Genomic DNA, 18,264 nt, shown 5'->3' with positions numbered 1-18,264 from the left:
GCATGAACGGGGGAGGGGCAGAGAGAGAGGGAGACACAGAATCTGAAACAGGCTCCAGGCTCTGAGCTGTCAGCACAGAGCCCGACGCGGGGCTCGAACTCACAAACCGTGAGATCATGACCCGAGCTGAAGTCGGCTGCTTAACCGACTGAGCCACCCAGGCGCCCCTGAGATTGTTTATATTTTAAGTTCATTTACCATTTGTCCAATACTGCGTTGGTCGTATAGTGGTGAGCATAGCTGCCTTCCATTTGCGAAATACTCATTTAGCTATACTTACGTGGCAGAAATTTATCTGGGGATAAAAAACTGCACTGGAGATAGAGCAGTATACAAATAGTTTCTCTTTTCATGGAGCTTACATTCTGGTTATGAGAAACAGACATAAATACATGGAAAATTGTGATTTGTGTTATGGAGAAAATACAGGGTGATCAGGTCCAACTACTAAGGTGACATTTGAGTATATAATAAAAGGAATGAATTTGAGCAATGTAGATATCTCAAGGAAGATTGTTAACATACAGCAGAATCGCAAGTGCAGAATGTGCTGTATGTGTTCAAGGAATATTAAGGAAGCCATTGTGACTGAGAAGGCTAGCTTGGGAGAATGAAGTATCTGGAAGCGAAAAGATTGAAGTATTTGAAGGAGGAAGAGGTAATCAACTATGTCAAATGTTGCTGGTAGTCTCATAACATAAGAACTATTGGGATTTAGTGATTTGATAACTTTTTTTTTAATGAGAGAAGTCATAGGATCTACTACTTTATAGTGATTTAGAGAAATTAAAAGGAGAGAAATTAGAAGTGGAGTATAGACTCCATATTCGAAGAGATTTTCTCAGCAGCAGAGTTGAGAAATGGGTAGCTAGAGAAAGACCTAGGATAAAGTTAGAGAACTTTATTTTTGCTTTTTATTTATTAAAAAATTTTTTTAATGTTTATTTTTAAGAGAGAGACAGAGACAGAGAGCAAGCAGGGGAGGGACAGAGAGAGAGGGAGACACACAATCCAAAGCGGGCTCCAGGCTTCAAGCTGTCAGTCCAGAGCCCAACATGGGGCTGGAATTCATGAATGGTGAGATCATGATCTGAGCCAAAGTCAAACACTTGACCGACTGAGCCACCCAGGCACCCCTATTTTTGCTTTTTAAAAAGTGTTGTACAATTTATACACGATGAAATGCATGATAAGTTATGATTCAGTGAGGTTTGAGGTTTCCCCCCAAAATAGCTGCTTTTGGGGGGTTTTAATTTAAAACCCAGTTTTGGGGGTTGATACATGCAGCAGGTCTGGTGGGCTACATTCCTTTGTTTTGTTTTGTTTAAAGTTTATTTTAAAAGAGACGGAGAGAGAGCATAACCTGGGGAGGGACAGAGAGAGAGAAAATCCCAAACAGGCTCTCCAACAGTGCAGAGCCAGATGGGGGACTGCTCTCATGAACCGCGAGATCATGACCTAAGCCAAAATCGAGTTGGATGTTCAACCGGCTGAGCCATTGAACTGATTTTGTTTTGAACCGATTGCAAACTTACAGAAAAGTTGGAAGTATAAGTACAAAGACTTTTTCTCCCTGAACTATTTGAGAATAAATTGCTGACTTGATGCATCATCACCACATATTCTTTAATGTATATTTACTGTAAACAAGAACATTATTATACATGGCCAGAATATAGTCATTAAAATTAGAAAATTAATATCAGTACATTATCACCATCTAATTCTCAGACTCTGCTTAAATTTTCCACTTATCTTAAAATGCCCTTTATAGCAAAGGGATCCAGTTTAATTAGGGCCAGGGCTTACATTTGGTTGCCTTGTTTTCTTTTGTCCCCTTCAGACTGAAACAGTTGTAAGTCTTTTCTTGACTTTCATGACCTTGACCAGTTGAGGATTATAGATAAGTTATGTTGTAGAATGTCTCTCACTTTGGGTTTATCTGATATTTGCTCAAGGTTTATTTAAGGTTATATTTTTCTGGTAGGAATATCACAGAAGTGATGTGCAGATTTCATTGCACTTGTTAGTTTTTCATTAAACTTCCAGTTCTTTCATTTATTTAGTTCCTCTTTTATTTAGTGGATTATAATCTGTTACTATCATTTATTTTGGTGCCTATATTGTCCCTGATTTGGCCAGTGGGAGCCCAGTTCCTGCTGGCTTCTATGTCTTTTTTACATGTCCTCTTCATTTGATTACTTCATTCTGATTATTTTTTAGAACAAGATATTCCAGGCTCATCTGTTAGGTCTGTCATAGCTCTGGAATCAGGCATTTCTCCAGGGAGCCCTGGTTTTTTGTTTTGTTTTGTTTTTAAGAGGAAAATGGTATTTTGAAGCCAAGATCTAATAGGTGAGCTGGTAAACTCATTGCTGTTAGTGTTGTTCTAACATTAATGAGAGTGGCCTTCTCAGTGGACAGAACTTTGTTCCTTCCCTTTCAGTCCCTGCTTCCTGCAAAGTATTACTGTTCTGATTCCTTTCATTTAAAAAAAAAAAAAAAAGAGTTTTGCCTGTTTTAGAACTTTATATAAATGTAGTTATGCATGTGTACTCTGTGACTGGCTTAGTTCAATCAGCATGTGTTTGAGATACATCTTATTGTTGCCTATATCAAAGGTTCATTCCTATTTATGGCTGAATACTATTCTGTTGTTGGATATATCGCTATTCATCAGTTAATGGACATTTCGGTTTTTCTAGTTTTTGGTTGTTATAAATAACTCTGCTAAGAATGTTCTTGTAATAAGTCTTTTTGTGGACCCATGATTTTATTTAGGGTAAACTCCTAGCAGTAGATTTACTCGGTCATAGGATGGTTGTATGTTTAGCTTTATGAGATACTTGCCAGACTGACTTCCCAAGTACTTTCACATTCTCTGATAATATATTAGAATTCTGGTTATTCCATATCCTCATGAATGTTTGGTGGTGTAAGTTTTTAAAATTCATAGATTGAAGGGCTCAGTATTATTATTTTTTAAAGTTTATTTTGAGAAAAAGAGAGCATGCACACATGAGCAGGGAAAGAGCAGGAGAGAAAGAGAGAGAGAGAGCAAGAGAGAATCCCAAGAAGGCTCCATGCCGTCCTCTCAGAGTCCAGTGCGGGGTTCGACCTCACAAACTGAGATCATGACCTGAGCCAAAACCGAGTCAGATGCTTCACCAACTGAGCCACCCAGGCACCCTGAAGGCCTCAGTATTATTAAGACAGCAGTTCTCCCCACATTCATTTATAGATGTAATCTTTTTTTCTAGGTCTTAGTTTGATTCTGGTATGAGGGTTTTGCCAGCCTTATAAAATGCGTTGGCAAGTGTTCTCCATCTTCTAAAAAGAATTTGCAAAAGACTGATATTTCTTCTTTAAATGTTCAATAAAATTTGCCGGTGAAGCTTTGTGGGCCTTGAGTTTTCTTTGTCAGAAGGTTTGTCACTAGAAATCTAATTAGTAGATTTAGTACTACTCTGATTTGGTGTTTCTTCTTGTGTCAGTTTTGGTAATTTTTGTCTTTTAAGGAAATTGTCCATTTTACCTAAATTTCCTGTCAGATTGTTGTTCATAATATCCCCGTTACCCTTTTAAGGATTGTAGAATCTGTAATCCCTTTTCTGGGATACTGGTAATAGGTGTTTTCTCTCTTTTTTCTTAATGAGTCTGCCTATCAGTTTATCAGTCTTACTGATCTTTTCAAAAATTGCTTTTCTGTTTATTTCTTATTTCTCTTAATCTTTATAATCTTAATTATTCTTTCATTTGCTCCTAAGAAATCTCTCTTCTTGGGGTGCCTGGGTGGCTCAGTGTATTAAGCATCTGACTCTTGATTTCAGCTCAGATCATGATCTCACCATTTTTTATTTTGAGCCCCACAACAGGCTTTGGCCTACAGTGCGGAGCCTACTTGGGATTCTATCTCTCTCTGCCCCTCCCTTGCTCATGTTCTTTCTCTCTCAAAATAAATAAATTAGACAAACAAATAAACAAACAAACAAACTCCCTTCTCGAGGTAAATGCTTAAATAACTGGTTTTAAACTTTCTATCTGTAATACTAGCATTAAAATTATAAATTTACCTCTGAATACTGATTTACTTGCATCCCACCAATTCTGTTATGTTGTGTTTTTTATTATTGTTCTGTTATTATTTCTTCTTTGATCTGTGGGCTACACAGAAAAAATGTTGCTTAATTTGCAAATACTTGGGGCTTTTCTAGCTACCTTATTATACTGATTTCTGTTAATTCCAGGAAGGTCAGATTATTTCAGTCCTTTTAAATTTGAGATTTGTTTTATAGTCTAGCACATATTGTCTGTTTTGGTGAATGTTCCAGGTGTTTGGGGAGGGTCCCAGAGAATGTAAATAATTTATATTCTGCAGTTTTATACAAGGTTCTATAAATGTCACTTGGTGTAATGGTGTTATTCAAGTCTTGTATATTTTTGCTGATTTTTATCTACTTATTCTGTCAGAACAGTTGAGAGAGGACTATTGAAAATTCCAGCTATAATTGTGGATTTGTCTGTTTCTTCAGTTGTCTAGTTTTGCTTCATGTATTTTTCTTCTTCTTTTTTTAATTGAAGCATAGTTAATGCTTCATATATTTTGAAGATTTGGTATTAGGTGCATACAGATGATGCATTAACCCTTCTTGATGTATTAACCCTTTAAGCATTTATAAAATGTTCCTTCCTGGGGTGTTTGGGTGGCTCCATCATTTAGGCATCCAGCTCTTGATTTTGGCTCAGGTCATGATCTTATGGTGGTGGGATTGAGTCCTGCTTCTGGCTCCGTGCTGGGCATGGAGCCTGCTTGGGATTCTCTCTCCCTCTCCCACTGCCCCTCCCCTGCTCACACACATTCTCTCTCTGTCTCAAAAAAAGAAAAAAAAAAAAAAAGTTCCTTTTTTATCTCTGGTAATAAAGGGGTCTCTATCTCTGTCCCCACTTTAACTCTTCATTTTGTCTTATATTGAAGACGGCTTTTTCAGATATGAGTATTGCAACAAGAGTTACTTAAGCATGGGAGAAATAACAGCATGTTTATATGCTGATGCCTGTGATCTGTCAGAGAAGGGGAGAATGGTACAGGAAAAGAATGAGGAGTATTTGTGGAGTGATCTTGAAAATACGAGAGAATATTCTTGAGAATATCATTGTAGAGGTTAGTCTTAGATGGGAGCATGGAGAATTTCTCTGCCAGTTTAACAAAAGGAAGACGTGGGAATGGCTACAATAAATTAGGTGTAGAAGTGGCAGTTGTGCATGTTCTTTTGTGAATGCTTCTGTTTCCTAAGTGAAACAAGAAGCAAGGTTATCAGATGAGAATGTGTTTCTAGAAGATGTTGGAGTTTTGAGGAAGTAGTCATCTTGTCAAACAAGAGTGAGTAGCCTTGACAACTATAGTATGATTGTCAGGTAGCACTAAGGGTCCACTTCCAAGTTTTGTACTCATGAATGTAAAGTCAAGGTCAACTACATGAAGCTGCAAGGGTGTAGCAAAAAGTGGGCATACCGTCAGACTTAACTAGAGTGGGGATTTAGCAGACTGGCATGACAAAGATTGGAGCAAAGGAGTTAAGGATGTTTATGAGGGAGTGATAATATTGATTGGCCATGGAATCCTACACTGGAAAGTGAGGGTACAAAGAAGGGGAGGAACAGTGAAAATTGTGTTCTAATCAATACATTGTAAGTACTGGTGGAGGTTGGAGGTTAAAGAATTGTTAGAGTTGAGGTATCACAAGGAGTGAGCTAGAAAGAGGTAGTGGTAAAATTGCTTGGGATTCCCCCCCCCCCACCAACTCATGCTTTCTCTCTCTCTCAAATAAACTTAAAGATTAAAAAAATTATTTAAAAAACTTCATCTATTAGATATTAAAAGAATCCTTTATATATAGCATTAGTTTTAAAGAATCTCTCTTGGATTATTTCACCCAAATCTAATCAGATCCAAGCAATAAATATTTAATTATATATTTGCCTTAAAGTATTTGAGTTTTATTTCAATTAAAAGACTCATCACTTTGCTTTCTCTTTCTTTTAGTTCCTATTACCTGTGGACTACATTTCATGCCGAAATAGTAAAACCTTAGTAGTTTAGATGACAGGAACATTGAAGAAGGCCAATCCAAACTATAGAAATAGTTATCATAGCTAGGTTTTTGACACTTATAATGTTTCTTTTTGTCTGTGTCTCTTCATCACTACCAAAGTGCTATATATTAGAAGCAGTAGTTTGCAGTTAATTTTTAATAATTTCTAGAGGCTTCTAAACATTTTTAAATATTAGAGATGCAGTGGTGGGAAATTTGGGGGGTTAATGAGTCTAAACATACCGGATTTATTTATTTTTTTATTGTGAAATATTACAGACATGCAAAAAATACATAGCAAACTAATGAATATCATGATCCCATCACTCAGCTTTTCCACATCTTAACATTTTGCTGTATTTGCCCAGGCTTTTTTTAATTTCAATTTTCATCATGAAAATTGGTAAACACATAGAAAACTTGAGAGAATAGAACATAACTTACTTATATATCTAATACCTGAATTCAGCAATTAAAATTTTGTCATATTTGGTTTAGAATATTTTTTTATATTTCATTTTATTTGGGGGGGGGGGGGCAGAGAGAGAATTTTAAGCAGGCTCCACACAGCACAGAGCCCAGCATAAGGCTTGATCCCACATCTCTGGGGTCATGACCTGAGCTGAAATCAAGAGTCGGACACTCAACCTACTGAGCAACCCAGGCACCCCGTTGTATTTGCTGTAGTATGTACATTTGCTGATTTCTTTGAAAATAGATTTCTAAATATCATGACAGTTCCCTCATAGCACATGTTCTAATATATGAATATTTACATATATAACCATAATTCCATTATTACACCTATAAAAATTAATGGTAATTTTTTGATATCATGTAATTTTCTGGTTTCCTTGGTTGTCCTTGAAAGTCTTCAATAGCTTTTTTTTTTTTTTTTTTAATTATTTAAACCAGAATTCAGTCAAGGATCGTGCATTATGGTTGGCTGTAAAGTTTCTTTAATTTCTTTTAATCCAGAACAATCCCTCCCCTCAACATGGAACTTTTTGCCCCTCTGCCATTGATTTATTTGGGAGAGTAAAGTCATTGTATAGAATTATTAGACAAATCTACATTCTTGATTTGTCTGTTTTCTTTTAGTAGTAGTTCACCTGTTACTCTGTCCTCCATATTTCTTGTAAATTGGAAGGTTTAAAGCTGGATTAGATCTGGCATAAACATTTTTGGTAGGAAAATGTATATTTTATATTGCATTTAATCAGCAGACATACAATGTTGGTCTTGAAAAGGTGGTGACTGCCAGATGTCTATGTGAAAAGCTATCTTTTCTTTTGTAAATCATTAATCTGCTGGATGATACTTTGGCATCCTGTGAATGATCTGTTGTAGGAGGACAATGTTAGAAATTTTTCATCTACAACTTTTCATTCTTCAATTTAAAGATGGTGGGGTAAGATAAATTATACATAAGATAAATTATATTGGGAAAATGTCCAGTAATATCAGAAGTCACAATAAATGCAAATAAAATAACAGAGTACCCTTTTCCATCTTAAATCGGTAGAAATTAAAGTTGAGGGTCCAGAATATTGTCAAGAATGTGGGAAGCAAAGGAATCTAAGTAGCTGCTGGTAGGTGGGTGTGTGTGCATGTGTGTATATATGTATATATCCATATACATACACGTATACATATATACATATGTATGTACATATACATATATACATATACATGCTGTTAAAGTATTTTTAGAGAACAGTTAAGCAGTATTTACAAAAATAATTCAGTACTTTTACTCAGCACTTCTACTGCCAGGAATTTATCCTGTGTGTACTTGTACAGCAAGGTGTGTGTATGAGGATGTCATTGCAGTATTACTTTTAATAGCAAAAAACCCCTCTAAAACCTAGTAACAACATAAATATCATCTTGCACTGATAAAGAATGATGTGATGATAAAGGCCTCTTCAAAACTCAGATTATTCTTGTCCTCAGAATGTTTTCCATAGGTTTTGTTGTTGTTTTTGTTTTTCTTTCATTGATGCTGTAGCTTTTCTTAGCTGCAAGTATCTTTTTGGTTTTATTTTCTTTTACTCTTTTCATTGTATATAAACATATAGAAAAATAAAAACTAAATCAGATGCCTCTCATACCTAGTTTTCTAATTCTTAGAATCAGTAGGGTTTTGATGCTAAAGCACTCAAAGCAATATTATTCATTGTTCATTTGTCTCATGAGAATCTGATGTAAATCATATAATGGAGAAGTTACATTTTACATAAGAAAAATGTTGGCTGTACCCTAGTTATAGTGAAATTCTTGAAATGGAAATACCTGTCACCTTTAATATCTTTAATTTAGTATCTTTAATATCTCTATATTTTTTATTCTTTTAAACAGTTCGTTTTCCTGAAGATCTTGAGAATGACATTAGAACTTTCTTTCCTGAATATACCCACCAACTCTTTGGGGATGAGTAAGTAACATAGTAAGATGTTTGCCAAATTAGTATGGCCAAAAAAAACCCAACACTTTTTTTTTTTAAGATCTAGAAATCAGACTTTATTTTCTTTGTTGTTTTTTATGTAATTTATTTAAAATATACATTAGGGGCGCCTGGGTGGCGCAGTCGGTTAAGCGTCCGACTTCAGCCAGGTCACGATCTCGCGGTCCGTGAGTTCGAGCCCCGCGTCAGGCTCTGGGCTGATGGCTCGGAGCCTGGAGCCTGTTTCCGATTCTGTGTCTCCCTCTCTCTCTGCCCCTCCCCCGTTCATGCTCTGTCTCTCTCTGTCCCAAAAATAAATAAAAAACGTTGAAAAAAAAAAATAAAAATAAAAATAAAAATAAAATATACATTAGAATGGCATTTTTGACATTGAGACACCAGTTTACTATATAATACTTATCATAGAGTACTTTAGAGGCATTCTCTCATTTAATTCTCACAGCTGTTTTAGCGATGGTATTACTAGTCATTACACTGTACATTGGTGGAATTGGGTAGTTGCTTAAGGACATCTGACTGGCCAAAGTTTAGATTCAGGCAGTCTGACTGTGAAGCCCATATTTGTAACTACTACTTTTTTCTTCCTCTTGCTGTGCTATATTGCTTTTAGTACAAAATATACTCTCCTAAAGCTGGAAAGCTCAAGTTGTTCTTCGATGATGAGTAAGCAGTTTATTTATTTACAGAGAAATTTATTTTTGAAAGCAATGTTAAAGATATATCCTAGGATATTCAGCACAATTCCTTAATTTCTTATAGCTTCATTACATTATTAGAATAGCCAGTTACCATTTTTTTTAACTTTTGATTTTGAAAAAAACTTCACATTTGCAGAAAATTATAAGAATAGTACTCTTATATCCTTTAAAATCTAGATTCCCCAGTTACCATTTAGTTATATTTGCTTTAATCGTTCACTGCTATATAGATCTATTGGTATGTTGTCGAACCATTTGAGGGTTGGTTGCAGATGTATCTTGATCCCTTACTCCTAAATTCTTTACAATGTATTTCCTAAAAGCAAGGATGGTAACCATAGAATTATCAAAACTCGGGAAATTTAACATTGCTGTAATACTATTTTCTAATATATCATCCACATTCCAAATTTTGCCAATTGGTTTCCAGTAATTCTTTTTAACAATTTTCTTCATTCTGGATCCAATCCAGAGTCATATATTGCATTTAGTTTAGGCTCCTTTAATCTGAAACAGTTCCTCAGTCTTTTTGTTTTTCATGATATCACATTTTTGTGGGTTATAGGCTAGTTTTTTTTTTTTTTTTTAATTTTTTTTAACGTTTATTTATTTTTGAGACAGAGAGACAGAGCATGAACGGGGGAGGGTCAGAGAGAGGGAGACGCAGAATCTGAAACAGGCTCCAGGCTCTGAGCTGTCAGCACAGAGCCCGACGCGGGGCTCAAACTCACGGACCGCAAGATCATGACCTGAGCTGAGGTCGGCCGCTTAACCATCTGAGCCACCCAGGCGCCCCTAGGCTAGTTTTATAAACTTTAATTTTGGATTAGTTTGATTTTTCTTCATGATTATTCAGATATTGTGCATTTTTGTAGTACCTTAGCAGAAGTTGTGTGTGTCCTTAGTCTGTCACAATCAGAAAGCTCATGATGTCAGTATGTTCCATAACTTGTTAACTTAGTTTAGAGGTGCCTGTCATCTTTCTCCACTGTAAGGTTTTTTCCTTTATTATGTAATCTGTGGGGAGATACTCTGAGACTGAAAATATACTGTTCCCTATCAGTCTTTTTCACCCAGTAGTTTTAAATCCATTGATGATTCTTGCCTGAATTGGTATTTTACTGTGATTATAGAATAGTGATTCTCTAACTTTGTCATAACTTCTACATTTATTAGTTGGCATTCTGTAAGGAAGAGCTCTTTTTTTCCCCTTAAGTATTTCTTTGTGTATATCAGAAGAGACTCAAGGATTCTTCTTTTTTAATCCAATGAGTTATAATCCATTACTGTTATTGTGACACTCAAATTACCCCATTTCAAATGGGCTTTTGAATCCTTTTGATATATCATCATCATTTTGGGGACACTTTACTTTCTGATATGGTAAGATGTTTCAGATTCATCGTATACTTTTTCCAGTGTTTCTGGAGTCAGCCATTTTCCTAAGGAACCCTGGTTTGTTGTAGGAAGAAAGCGTGTTTTGATATAGTTGACATTTAAAATATTTCCCTTCATGGCTGTTTTACCTATGTGTTATTTCAGCATTGTTCACATATTTATTTAATGTGGTTTTTGTTTTGAAAGTATACTTATCTTAAGAGAGAGAGAGCACGCTAGTAAAAGAGGAGCAGAGAGAGAGGGAGAGAGAATCCCAAACAGGTTCTGCACTGCCAGTGCAGAGCCTGATGCAGGGCTCAAACTCACGAATGGTGAGATCATGACCTGTGCTGAAATTGAGTCAGATGCTTAACCAACTGAGCCACCCAGGTGCCCCGCATGTGTTTTGAAATTGACAGATTTCTCTTCATTGACAAATTTTCTCAGAAGTTTTAATTATTAATGTATCAGATTAGGCATTTTATGTGCTATTAAGTAGTAATAATTGTATTTTATTATGTATTGATTCATGCCAAAATTTGAGTCTTTTGTATTTCAAATAGGTTTTATTTTATTATAAAAAGAGGAATGTTTTCTTTTTGGATTTCTATTTTTAAGGAGCTATTTATTCTCTTCCTGTTACTGCTATTTAAAATCTCTTCCTTTGGTGCATAGGATCTAGTCTACAGATGATGCTTCTTAATGGTATTCTGTACATTCATTCTGTTTTGCATGTCATTAAAAATGCTTGCATACTCCTAAGTTAGACAGATGACAGATAATTATGATGACCATGTCTTATGGTTCAGGTATGACCTTGATACTACTATCATTGCCATTCCTTTTTATAAACATAACTTTCAGAGTCCTGGAATGGACACTGCTAATATTTTATTTTGGTAGTCTAGACAGAAATCTGGAAATGGCACTGCTTCTTCCAGGTACTCTTCTTCAGAATTCACTTAAAAAAAGAAAAGCTTTATTGAGATACAATTTACTATATAGTTGATCTACTTTTTAAAAAATTTTTTAATGTTTATTCATTTTGAGAAAGCACAACCAGGGAGGGACAGAAAGAGAGGGAGACACAGAATCCGAAGTAGGCTCCAGGCTCCAGGCTCCGAACAGTCAGCTTAGAGCCTGACGTGGGGCCCGAACTCACAAACAGATCGTAACCTGAGCTGAAGTCGGACGCTTAACTGAACTTGAGCCACCCAGGCGCCCCTGTATTTAAAGTATACAGCTCAATGATTTTTAGCATAATGAGTGTTGTGTAGTCATCTTCACAATCAGTTTTAGAATATTTTTGTCATTCCTACCCAAATTCCCATAACCACTTAGCAGTCATGCTCTTTTTCCCCATTACTCTCCTCAGCCCTAGGCAATCATTAATCTACTTTCTGTCTCTGTAGCTTTACCTATTCTGAATATTTTAGATTCACATTTTGGAAGACTCTTTTTAGAGAATATCAAGGCGTAGATGGATTTCAGGGAGCAGGATTGGAAAAATAGCAGCCCCAGATCTGCTTTCTGAGTTCATACAGGGGTGTAATTAGGTGCTTTCACTACTCTCAGCAGCTCTGGTAGCTTGATGATAGAAGCAGGTGGTAAAATGGAGGCAAGACTGGGCCAAAGCTACATGTTAGCTGCTTGCCTAGCCAGGTACCAGTTTAATACCACTTGTGTCTGATTTGAAATGCTCTCTGGTACTAGTAATAATAGCAGCAGCTGCAACAGTAGCAGTAACATCTGACACTTATTACTACTTGTATAATGTGTTAGTCAACATTATAAGCAGTTTACAGGTATTAACTTCCTCATTCAGCCCAAACAACTTCCCGAAGGTAGGTGCTGTTATTTTCTCTTATTTTTTTTTAAAGATTTTATTTTTATGTAATCTCTGCACCCAGTGTGGGCTCGAACTTATAACCCTGAGATCAAGAGTTGTATGCTTCGCCTACTAAGCCACCCAGGTGCCCCTCTCATTTTATAAATGAGGAAAGCTGAGACACAGTTTCATTACAAATACTTGTTTCTTTTTAAAACGGGTGTCGTTTAAAATCTTGAAACTACCCATAAAGTTAAACTTGTTTATATGGATGGTTAATACTTGGTAATGACTTTGCAAGATTCTTTCTGGGGTCTCAGATTATTGATATTTTTTTCCTTTTCAGTGAAACTGCTTTTGGTTACAAGGGTCTGAAGATCCTGTTATACTATATTGCTGGTAGCCTGTCAACAATGTTCCGTGTTGAATATGCGTCTAAAGTTGATGAGAACTTTGACTGTGTAGAGGTAAGAACAAAAATGAATTTATCTTTAACTCTGCTTTCCATTTGAGTATAAAGCAGGTTTTAAAATTTAAAGGTTTCAGGGAGGAGAGAATCTGTTATATAGTAGGTTTGAAACCACATATTCAATCTTTAGTTATGGATGTGATTGCCTGCCTATCATGGCAGTTAACGTTTGATGATCCTTAGCCTGATCTATTTCCTGAGTGGTCCTTCTCTATAAAAATGTTCACTCTTATGATCATAGTTGTATTTTGTTTACCAAATACAATTCTGGCCACTAGAATTAGAAGAAGCAAGGAACAGATTCTCCGCTGGAGCCTCTGGAGGGAGTGTGGCCCTGTTGACACCTGAGTTTAGCTCAGTGATACGGTTTTTAGACTTTGCCTCAAGGCTGTGAAAGAATAAGTTTCTGTTGTTTTAAGCCTCCAAGTTTGTGGTCGTTTGTTATGGCAGCCGCAGGAAACTAATACAGATTTTCATACCAGGAAGTGGGGTGCTACTGCAACAAATAACTAAAACTCTAGAAATGTCTTTGGAAATAGGTAATGGGTAGAAACTGGAAGAATTTTGAGGTACGTGATAGAAAAAGCATGGACTCCCTTGAAAAGACTGTTGGTAGAAATATGGACATTAAAGGCATTGCTGGTGAGGGCTCAGAACAAAGTTAGAAGCATGAGAGAGAAAGCCAATATCATCATAGAGAATAATGTACCATCACAAACAGTATATTGGTAGAAATAGGAATGTTGAAGGTGCCTCTGTCGAGGAGTCAGAAGGGAAGGAGGAACATGATATTAGAAAACGAAGGAAAGGAGATAGATATTTGTTATATAGTGCCAGAAAGCCTAGCTGAATTGTGTCCTACATTTATATAGAAAGAATTTATAAGCAGTGAACTTGGATATTTAGCTGAGGAGATTTCCAAGCAAAGGGTTGAAGTTGTGGCCTGGTTTCTTGCGGCTTATTATAAATGTGGGAGGAAAGGGAGAGATTGTGAGAAGAACCATAAAGCATAAAAGATCCACGACTTGATGATTTGGGAGACTCTTAGCCTATCCAGGTTGCAGAAGACACGGAAATTAGGAGATTCATTGTTAGGAAAGCGTGCTGTGGAGAAAAAGCTGAAAGCGTGGCTAGATAACTTTTTACTCTTGCTGAAGAGATTAGGCATGTGACTCTTGTATCTCCTCAGTAATCTCAGCAAAAGCCAGGAATAGAGATTGAGTAGAGATCAAGTCCTTTGTAGGACCATCTTGTCTAATGGCATGAACCCTTATGGCATACACAGGTGACCTAGAAGGGTTTTGAGAGTGTTATATCAGCAGAAACACTGCCAGTGTGGACTAACAGGATGAGGAAAGGCAAATGAATTTTCTAAATTCTATAGGTAGGAAACAAGCTGATAACACTACTCAGCTGCAAACGTGTACTTCCCTTTGAGAAAAAGGAGTAAGACCCAGAGGGTAGAACTGCAGGCCACAGTATCCCCAAGTCTTGAAACCTAATGGAATTTGACCTTCTGGATTTTGAAATTGCCTGGTACCAGTGACACCTTTCTTTCTACCATTTTCTTCCTTTTGGAATGGGAAACTCCTTAACTTATCCTGTGCCTGTCCCACTACTGTATTTTAGAAGCAATAACTTGCTTTCTAGTTTCACAGTATCACAGGTGGAAAGGAATTTTGCCTCATGAAGTATCCTATCCAGAGTCTCACTCATACCTGATTAGATAATGACATTTTGGACTTGAGTTGATGATGGAATGGTTGAAACTTTTGGCAGTGTTGGGATGGGATGAGTGTATTTTGCATGTTTAGGATGGACATGAATCCCTGAGGGACCTTAAGAAAGCTGTATGTTTTCAGACATCTTGGTGGCTCAGTCAGTTAAGTGTCAAATTCCTGATCTCTGCTCAGGTGAGGTGGAGCCTACTTAGGATTCTGTCTCTCTTCTCTGCCCCTTCCTGGCTTGTGTGCAGGCTCTCTCTCTTTAAATAAATAAATAAACTTTAAAAAGAAAATTATGTGTTTTAGAGTTGTTCTGTTTCTGCGCATTCCTATTTAAACACACTGCAATTTTTTTTTTCTTTAAAGTTTTGTTTAAATTCCAGTTACCATGCAGTGTAATACTAGTTTTAGGTGTATAAAGTCACAGTATAGTGACTCAGCACTTCCATACGTTGTCACCCAGGGCTCATTACATGTGTACTCCTTGATCCCCATCACCTGTTTAACCCATCCCCCCCAACTATCTTCCTTCAAGGCATTGAAACTTTTCATTAAGAATTACTTCACAGAAGGGTGCCAGTGCCTGGGTGGCTCAGTGGGTTAAGCGTCCGACTTCCTCCGCTCAGGTCATGATCTTGCGGTTCGTGAGTTTGAGCCCCTCGTTGGGCTCTGTGCTGACAGCTCGGAGCCTGGAGCCTGCTTTGGATTCTGTGTCTCCCTCTCTCTCTGCTCCTCCCCTGCTTGCACTCTGTCTCTCTCTCTCTCTCTCTCTCTCTCTCTCTCTCTCAAAAATAAACATTAAAAAAAATTAAAGAATTATTTCACAGAGTTGAGTTTTTTAAATGAAATGCCATTTTTGTCGCTGAATCACATTTACAAAATTGCAAGTTGCATTCTTATTTTTTAAAAAAAGGTTTTTTTAATGTTTATTTTTGAGAGAGACAGAGTGCCACTGGGCGAGGGGCAGATTAGCAATTAAACCAACTTTTTCTTTCTTTCTTTCTTTCTTTCTTTCTTTTAAAAAAAAAATTTTTTTTTCAACGTTTTTTATTTATTTTTGGGACAGAGAGAGACAGAGCATGAACGGGGGAGGGGCAGAGAGAGAGGGAGACACAGAATCGGAAACAGGCTCCAGGCTCCGAGCCATCAGCCCAGAGCCTGACGCAGGGCTTGAACTCATGGACCGCGAGATCGTGACCTGGCTGAAGTCGGACGCTTAACCGACTGCGCCACCCAGGGGCCCCAAAACCAACTTTTTCAAGGTTTTAAATGGACTTTAAACTTCTGACTTAAATCTTTTGCCAATCTCATGCCCCATCTTTTGTTGGCTAAAACCTCTCCATGACTTGGGACTGGTTGATTTGGTTCTTTTTATTGTTTAATTTTTAAAATTTTGTTTCATTGTAAAGGACTTTCCCAAATTCACGCAATGCTGTATAAACTAGCGTGTAATATAGACTTATTTATTAAAGTGAAGTTTTTCCCTGATCATATGTTTCTTATTAGATTGTTAAATTCTCAGGCCCAGCTAGATACTCTTATTAAAAATGCAGGTAGTAGTTTCCTTTTGTAGTACAAAATATACTGTCATTTGAAGATTTTGGTGGTGGTGTTTTTTTTTTTTAAAGTTCCAGCTGATAATACTGGATTGATTTCTTCCAAAGGAACTATTGACTTAGTTATTGGTAAATCTTTCAAATACTATTTGCAGTGAAATAGCTGTGTATTTGCATTGACTTCTAATTGTTCCATTCTTGAAAACCAGGTTTTTCCATTTAGAAGTGCTGTGTTAGGAGTAAGGAATCAATCTTTTATGGTGTCTTTTTGTAGGATTATTTGCTTCATGATCGAAGATGATTTGTATAAATTACATGTTCAAGCAAAGACTTTTTTCCCCTTATAAAAAAAGAATGGATAGTGAATGTTGGGGGGATGGGCTTTCCTCTTCTTAGTTTGTATTGAGATATCACTATGCCTCTATATTCTTGATGCTATAGTGGCAACAAAACAAAATCATTCCTCTCATGGAGCTTGTATTGTAGCTAGGAGGAACAGTCGGTAAACAAAGAGTTTTGTTCGTATGCTTTGTTTTTTAGATTTCCCTTAACATAATACTCTGTAGGTCCATCCATGTCGTTGCAAATGGCAAGATTTCATTTCTTTATGACTGAGTAATATTCCATTGTATGTGTATTTGTATATATCCTATCTTTATCTACTCATCTATCAATGGATACTTACAGTGCTTCACATTTTGGCTATTGTAAATAACGCTGCAGTGAATACAGGGGTGCATGTGTCTCTTTGAATTTGTGTTTTCATCTTCTTCCGATAAATATCCAGAAGTGGAATTCTGGATTGTATAGTAGTTCTGTTTTTAATTTTTTGAGGAACCTTCATACCGTTTTCCATCGTGGCTGCACCAGTTACATTTCCACCAACAGTTATGAGGGTTCCCTTTTCTCCACTTTTTAGTATGATGTGATCCCACTTGTTTACTTTAGCTTTTGTTGCCCTTGCCTGAGGAGACTAGTCTGAAAAACTTGCTAAGAACAATGTTAAAGAGTTTATTGCCTATGTTTTCTTAAAGGAGTTTTATGGCATCAAGTCTTACATTCAAGTCTTTAATCCATTTTGAATTTATTTTTGTATATGGTGTAAGATAGTGGGTCCAGTTTCATTTTTCTGCATGCAGCTGTCCAGTTTTCCCAATGCCATTTATTGGAGAGACTGTCTTTTCCCATTGTTTATTCTTGTCTCATTGATTAATTGACCATATATGCATGGGTTTATTGTTAGGCTTTCTATTCTATTCCATTGATCTGTCTGTTTTTGTGCCAATACCATACTGTTTTAATTACTATAGCTTTGTAGTCTAGTGTGAAATCAGGGAGCATGATACCTCCAGCTTTGTTGTTCTTTCTCAGGATTGCTTTGGCTGTGCAGGGTCTTTTGTGGGTCCATACAAATTTTAGGATTCTTTGTTCTAGTTCTGTGAAAAATGTGGTTGGTATTTTGATGGAGGGTGCATTAATTATAGATTGCTTTGAGTAGTACAAACATGAACACAATATATCTTTCCATTTATTTGTGTTGTCTTCAGTTTCTTTCATCAAGGTCTTACACTTTTCAGAGTCTCCCGCTTTTTCTGAGGTAATTTCATTGCTTTTTAGTGCAAGGGAGTGTAACTAAGATTGCTCAGTCTTGCTAATTGTTAGCATTTCTGGGAAAAGGTTTAGTAGAGAAAGTTGAAATATTTGGGTACAGTTTGTATTATCTGTGAATTTCAATCATCTGTTTTATCCTTGTCTTCCACTAATATGGATTGAATTTGAGAGTAGATGAGAGCAAATATTTAAAATTTTCTGGATTCTTTAGCATCTTAAAGAAAATCCTTGTGCACTTCTAAAAATTTAATCTTGAGGAAATGAAAAAATAATCTTTGGTAGACTAATACTTCACTATACTCTTTTTGATAATTTTGACAGTGTTCTTAGTGTGTAATGCTTTTTATAAAATATAAAAAGCTTTCAAATTATATATTGAGATTTCTATCTTAGAATTTTATATATGAGCTTAGGTAGCAAAATACTAATGCAGTATAAATCA

The 18,264-nt window shown here is 36.4% G+C and overlaps 2 protein-coding genes across 4 annotated transcripts in view; one reads left to right on the top strand and one right to left on the bottom strand.

Annotated features, from left to right (window-relative positions):
* The window catches only part of SLC25A12 (solute carrier family 25 member 12), a 206,049-nt gene that overhangs the window by 135,911 nt on the left and 51,874 nt on the right, over positions 1-18,264 (bottom strand). The gene's annotated exons all lie outside the window — the stretch shown is intronic.
* The window catches only part of HAT1 (histone acetyltransferase 1), a 58,868-nt gene that overhangs the window by 8,700 nt on the left and 31,904 nt on the right, over positions 1-18,264 (top strand). For all 3 annotated transcript variants that reach the window (XM_060621651.1, XM_078451149.1, XM_078451150.1), the window contains exons 3-4: positions 8,454-8,529; positions 12,809-12,929. In XM_060621651.1, coding sequence (XP_060477634.1) covers positions 8,454-8,529; positions 12,809-12,929 — 197 coding nt within the window. The remainder of the gene's footprint in view (positions 1-8,453; positions 8,530-12,808; positions 12,930-18,264) is intronic.

The sequence above is a fragment of the Panthera onca genome, chromosome C1 (assembly GCF_046562875.1).
Source record: "Panthera onca isolate mPanOnc1 chromosome C1, mPanOnc1 haplotype 2, whole genome shotgun sequence".
NCBI lineage: Eukaryota > Metazoa > Chordata > Mammalia > Carnivora > Felidae > Panthera > Panthera onca.
Note: the sequence above shows the minus strand (reverse complement) of the source record. Positions and strands in the feature narration are given on the sequence as shown.